This window comes from Coccomyxa subellipsoidea (genome assembly GCF_000258705.1).
Source record: "Coccomyxa subellipsoidea C-169, whole genome shotgun sequence".
Classification (NCBI taxonomy): domain Eukaryota; kingdom Viridiplantae; phylum Chlorophyta; class Trebouxiophyceae; family Coccomyxaceae; genus Coccomyxa; species Coccomyxa subellipsoidea.
The window spans coordinates 880,676-887,067 of record NW_005178031.1 but is presented as its reverse complement, the minus strand read 5'-3'; the positions used below and the strand labels follow the sequence as shown (position 1 = coordinate 887,067).

General features: G+C 53.3%; 2 protein-coding genes across 2 annotated transcripts; one reads left to right on the top strand and one right to left on the bottom strand.

Annotated features, from left to right (window-relative positions):
* Positions 1–372: 372 nt before the first annotated feature.
* COCSUDRAFT_37316 (hypothetical protein) lies at positions 373–1,142 on the bottom strand (the record flags this gene model as incomplete). Its single annotated transcript, XM_005645955.1, has 2 exons — positions 373–679; positions 949–1,142. The coding sequence occupies 2 exons, from the start codon at positions 1,140–1,142 to the stop codon at positions 373–375; spliced, it is 501 nt and encodes a 166-aa protein (XP_005646012.1).
* A 3,594-nt stretch (positions 1,143–4,736) lies between these two features.
* Positions 4,737–6,357, top strand: COCSUDRAFT_30041 (hypothetical protein; the record flags this gene model as incomplete). The annotated part of the gene is made up of 3 exons (XM_005645954.1): positions 4,737–4,954; positions 5,106–5,200; positions 5,452–6,357. A coding segment is annotated over exon 3 (900 nt), but the record flags the coding sequence as incomplete, so codon positions are not given.
* Between the last annotated feature and the right edge of the window lie 35 nt (positions 6,358–6,392).

The window sequence follows — 6,392 nt, the reverse complement described above, 5'->3', positions numbered from 1 at the left end:
CAGTGTCGAAGTAGCAGGATCTCTGGAGCAAAGCCTGCAGCCGCGACGCGTCAGGCAACAGTCTGTCTATGCAATCCCCTTCCTTTGGCCGGCTCCCCTTAAGCACCCACCATGTACATTCATAGCTGCTAAGCTGTCGGGGGGCTTTCATGGGACGGGCGCCTTCTGTGCAATCACTTGCCCTTTGGCTGCCTTCCCTTCAGCACTCACAATATTCATACACAGCTGTGAAGCTGCGGGCCTGTACACAATGAGCGCCGTCTATGCAATCACTTCCATTTTGGCTGTCCATTAAGTACGTACACATTAAGTAAACGGTATACCCACAGCTCAACTTGACCCACAACTCAACTTGGCAAAGGCCTTCTAACTTCAAGCGACGGGCGCCGTCCAATGCCCCATGGTGCACATCTTGGACAGGATGATATTTATAGCACTCGGCGGCGCCGTAATGTACGGCTGGAATGAGAACTTCTCCCGCTCGGCAACCACTGCCTCCAGCTTCTTGTCGAGAACCTCCTTGGGGATGGTGCGGAGGTGGTCCATTAGCTCATCCACCGTCTGTATGGTCACCATTATGTCATTGACGGGGGTGTCGGGTATCCAGACCCAGGGGTTGCTGACGTGGAAGGGCCGCTCGTCGCCGATCTCCCACACCATGTTGTCATCAAGCCATCCCCTGCACAGTAAGTAGTAGTGATTATTGCCAATTACTAATCAAGGCCTTTGAGGAAAGTGCTGAGAGGCTGTTCATAAGGCCGGCTTGAGGTTTGAGGCCGTTTCGATGAAAGGTGGTAATAATTTAGATCAAGTACCGGTAATGGGATTTGAAGAGTAAGGAAATGCAAAGGCCTGCCGACCGTGGCTGCGCATGCAGGCTGCCTGCTGGGAGCGACACACGAAAGTGCATGCAGAAAAAAATGCATGCAAGGAGATACAAGGCGCCACCTGTACTCAGTGACGTTGAAGAACAGGGAGGAGGCGCGGTAGTCGATTCCCCCGTCGGCGAGGGGCATCGCGCCGTAGGGCGGCCCCAAAAACACCGGGATGCAGCCGGACATGAATATCTCACTCGTTCGCCGCGCAGAGGCCGAGTCGCCCGGAAGCACCAAGCAGAAAAGTGTGCTGCGCATTCGGTCCATCACCTGCGCGCACCCCCGCCGCTCACCCTTGACCTTCGGTCTTTATATTAAAATCCTCAAATAATCTCATGCGCTGCACAACCTGCGCACACCCCCGCCACACACCCCTGACCCTAGCTGTTTTTATCAAGACCCTAAGAATGTTTCTCATGCGGTGCATCACCTGCGCGCCCCAGCGCACACCCTTGACCCTAGATGTTTGAACCCCAAACCATGAGTGCACAACCTCGGCTTACTTCCTGACGGATTCTTGTCAACTGACGAGAGCTGTACAGGCGGCATCCACACAGTGACATGACAAGAGTGCAATTGAATGCAGCCTAAAAATAGACTGCCCTGAAGGGCGCACCTAGCTGTCACAGGTTGAAACGAATAGACACTATCAATTCAAGAGTTCCTCTCACCTGCTGGAATGAGAGGAAGCGGCCGCCGAAGGGCTTGTCAGTGCACATGACATCCACGTTGGGCCCTGTCTTGCCCAGCGCCAGAGACACGTCGTGTCGCATCACCTGCCAAGCAGACATTTGTTTTCGAGACTAACCAAAAGAGCCCGGTATCAACAGAGCCTCCCTGGCAATGTGGTCCCTGCATAACCTCCGCAGCTAAAAATGGGTAGAGCTTGCATGGAGCATACTCGATGAGACAGAGTTCGAAAAAAACATAATTCACATGCATGGCAGCTAAGCTCGCATGCAGAGGCATGCAAACAGCCTCCGAAGCTATGATATTCAGCCTCTCAAAGAGGCAAAAGTGGACACGAAAAATTGATTGAATGGTTTCTGCATGCTTTGTCCCATGCACTCCTGGCTTGTAGACTTCACATGCATTAAAGTGCAGCAGGACATGTTGGGGACTGACATTCAGTGGGCTGCATTTAGAGTGTGGGAGAAAAGAAGGGGGCAAAACCGACCTTGCCGGTACCGATGCGCGTGTTGTTTTCGTTGACGTACAAGAATGGGAGGCAGGTGGCGCGGAAGAATAGCAGTGTTTGCCGCTGCTCCAGGGGCAGGATGGGCTGCTCGAAGTTGGCGAGCGGCCGCGCGTTGTCTGTCGAGCCCGGCACGTACGGCACTATCAGCAGCTTCTTCTGGATCTCCCAGTACGCCTGCCACATAGCCACAGAATCAGGCTTAGCATAAAATTTGTTGATTGGGACGCTCCGCCACCCAGTTGAAAATGACTCCCAGGGTAGCCAGCAACATGTAAGAGGGGCCATACTGCTTCAAGGCAATTTCCTTGGGAAGGGAGAGTATGGGGGCAGGCCGAGTCATGTGTCTGCATGTGCGCGCATGAGGCGGGCAGGTCAAAGACTGCCATTTTGCCCACGCAGCAGCACTGCAGGAGCCGCAAATAATATGAAGTCACATGCAGCAAATCTGCAAGGTGCCTGGCACATCTAGTTACATCCAGAAATCCATGCCAACAGGGCTCTGGACTACATAGCCTGACACTGCCGTCCTGTCCCCTGACGTAGAGGCACCACGCCTAAATTCTGCCTTGAACGGGAGTGGCCAAAATCAGTCTCAAAGGTCAGGGCGTTAGGGCATTCCCACTGTAGCCTTGTGCATGGCTACAGGCACAAGGCCTAGCCTCTGCCTACAACAGGGGCGGCACAAAAACTCAATTCAGTGGAATTTGAATCAAAATTTAAATTTGCGACAGGTACCTGGCAGATGTTGCGCTGGCCGCGCTCGACGACGATGTGCATGGCGTGCTGGAAGGTGTCGCAGATGAGCGTGTAGTAATTCTTCTCCACGCTGCCGTCGGTGAACCCCGGGTGCGGGTCATAGAACACAAAGTCTGCGCCCTTGCTCCGCTGCCAGCGGCTGGTGTTCAGCATTGCGTGGTAGCCCGCTATGAGATGATTACCTGCCGGAGACTCCTGAAATGCATGCTTGCGGCCTTGGGTGTGCACCTGGCAGGCCACATATACAGGAATCAGTCAGCGGCTGTCTTCCATAGCGTTACCTGCTCCCTGGGTTCGTCAGTAGCACCAGTCAGTAAAATGCATTGGCTGTCTTGGTTTAATACGCATGGCAGGTGCTGCTCCCTGTGTTGAGCTGAAGAGCTGTGGTGCACCTGTGTCCTTCTGAGCCAGGAGATGGCAATCAATCACACAGAGCAGAAATGGGGCATCTAGACCTGGAACGTCCTGGAAAGACCTGAACCGCGCCTGAACCTGAATCCTACCCAACGTAGCAACGTAAAAGTAGCAAGGGGCATGTGCAAACTGCGCTGAGGCAAAATCGAAGGTACCAGAAATGGAGCTACGCACCTGAGCCAGCCACATCATGTAGTAGCAGTGGTCGTACACGTAGATGACATCAGCGGTGTCCATGTCAGCGCTGACGTGGTTGCTGCTCTGGATCGCCTCCCTCAGGTGCCACGGCCCGGAGTGGGTCGCCAGCGCATAGGGCAATGAGTCCTCCAATTTGAACCCGATGTGATCCAGCTCATAGGGGATCCCGTTCTTCGGATCAATCTTCATGTCCTGTGGGAAATGCATAGAAAACCGGCGGGTCAGAACACCGCACGCTGTTTGCGGCGTACCAGATGCACCTGCCAGTTCTTCCTCATGCATGTGCATGACAATTTCTCAAATATTTTCATGCGGCAAAAATTCCTAAAAGGATACTTTTGAAGTATGGAAATGTCAGGAATTTTAGGTGGCATGCATTAGAAAGGGCTTGCCTTCATGACGTCGCAGGTGGGCATGTTGTTGTCTGCTGCAAACATTTGCAGGTCCAGAATGTAAATGCTCTTGCCGTTGCAGGCATCCACATCGTTCAGCGCCCTGGACCAGATTGGCACGGCCAGGGATGTGACCAGCGCGGCGCAGACGACCCATAGTATCTTCATGCTTTGCATGTCCGTTTTGGCAGGCCCATTTCAGCGAAGAGAGTCTTCCATTCCTGAACGGTGTCACAAGATCTTGTCAGATAGTGGGGGGCTTCCACGATGAGGCATTGCTTCCATAGCCGTGTTATATCTCAGCCCAGCAGCTTGTTACTGAAGCTTGAGGCTATAAGAAATTTCTACCTTAGGCACCTCTTGATTTTCTCTTAGATATGTGTTGGCGATTGTAGGCCAAAATACTGTACGTTGACTCCAGGCCTGCACTAGGCTGCAGAGCGTTGTGGGTCGCTTCACCCGAGTATACCACTGCTCCAATGACCTTTTCTTAGTCTATAACAAACGTGTGTGGTGCAAAATGCTCAATCAAGACTGCATCGAGCAGTATATTAGTTCCGGAATCGCAGCAAGTCTCCGTACGTCCGTGTCTGCTGCGTCGAGATCGAGAAGGCGATAAGAATGTTCTGCAAATACAAATCTTCGCCTCTAACCAAGATATATGGCGTCTCTTGAGATGCCGAAACCTGTCACAGGCAGATCGCATTCCCCTGTTGAAGTTCACGTCGGAACCCAACCAGTGCGGTTACGTTAGTCTTGCTGCATCCTACTCTGTCGGGCAAAATCCACTACTTTAGTGGACATGCACTCCACTACATTAGTGGATTTGGCTCTCTTTCTGAGCACGCCCCTTCGGGGCGTGCAATAACAAAAGCAATGCTGCACATCCTTCAGATTTACCTACAACAATCTCAGCATTGCATAGTACCTCCGTCAAGCTAATTATTTCGGTCAAGCCTGTATCTATAGGATCGTGCGCTACTCGTTTCTGCGAAGACAGCAATGCCATTTGCCAGGTTACCGTTGCAAAGTAGGATTTGAAAGGGGGGTGGGACGGCCGCAAATGTTTATGGGAGTAATTTAAACGAATTCTTGAAGTCTTCTGTCGCTGGCCATGTGAGGTTCGCACTTTTGCCGGTTTTTTGGCATCCCCATCCTTGACTTGTTTGGACTCAGCTAATCGAATGTCACGACCATCGACGTGCATGTCTACTTCTTTCGTAGTGACTGCATGCCCTGCCAAGCCAATTCCTTGAAATGAAATGCGTGCAGGCAACACAGAGCGTTCACCTGAATTGAGCACTGATGCACCGGACAGACACTGAAGTCGTCTACAATCTAAACCAACATCAAGTTCAATTGTTCTGGTGAGCGTTACGATCCCTCTGCTGCTGTGAGTAGCCGTGGGTGTCTGCCCTGACCTGGCTTTGCTTGGAATGCCAATCTGATGAGGAGCATCTGGAGAGGACTGTGCACCCCAAAGAGTAGCAAGTAGCCCAGGTGCTTGTAAGGATAGTTGTATCACTTGTACTAGAAGGCATGCTGCTGATGTACTTCTCATTCCTTTAATGTCCTGGTGGATCACTTGCAGAAACCGTTGTGTGATGACTTCATGCAGGACGAATGGTCAGGAACAAGAGGTGGAGGGTCAGTGTCAAGGTGATACCATCAGCCGACACTCCTGCTCTGCTGCAGCCAGGCCGCAGATTTGGGAGGAACCTAGGCAGCACTGTGGCAACATCTGCACCGAGGGGACCCCGGAGGCCGGCCAGCGCCCTTCCATCCTGGCGGATCCCTGCAAGAAACACAGCTCAGCAGGAAGAACAGCAGGATGGCTTTGCAGATGGAGATGGAGAAGCCGCTGCTGCCTATTATCAGCCTCCGCCCTCACGCCGGCGTCTGCGGAAACAGGCAGCTCAAGAGGATAATAGACGGCTGCACCAAGCATGGGATGCGTGCTTTGATGACAATGTATTCAGGAACACATGTTTCCAAGCTGGTCAGCCTGCACGCCAAGCAGCACTGAAGCAGCAGCTGCAGGCAGAGTTTTTGACAGCTGCCAGAGCAGCCCTGCCCGCTTGCAGTCCATGCAGTCAGGCTGGGAGGGTGGGATCAGTGTGGGAGCAGGTGGAGACGATCAGCAGGCTTGTGTATGTCTCGATCAGCGGCAGGACAGAGGTCAGCCCCCCAGCATTCAGGTGTGGCGGGTGCAGTGCCGCCTTCACAGTCGATCCTGTGAGCATGGGATGCTTTCCTGCAACGCCACAGAGGCCGCTGGTTTACTACTCTGGAGCGCTCATGTTGCAGACGCATGAGCTCAGCCTCGCCAGCCCAACCTCAATGGTCGCCTGGACTAGCGCCCTGGAGGAGGTGCACGTCAGGAACGGCTGTGTGCCGTACGGGCAACTGAGTGGCCTGCCCAAAAATATCTGGAGGAACCTCCCAGTGGCGGTCAGACAGTGGCGCAGAATGGACATCGCCACACATGACCTCAACAGGCTTGGCGTGCAGCCCATCTGTTCGGAGGCAGGGCTCAGCGGTGACTCAGACTTGCAGCTC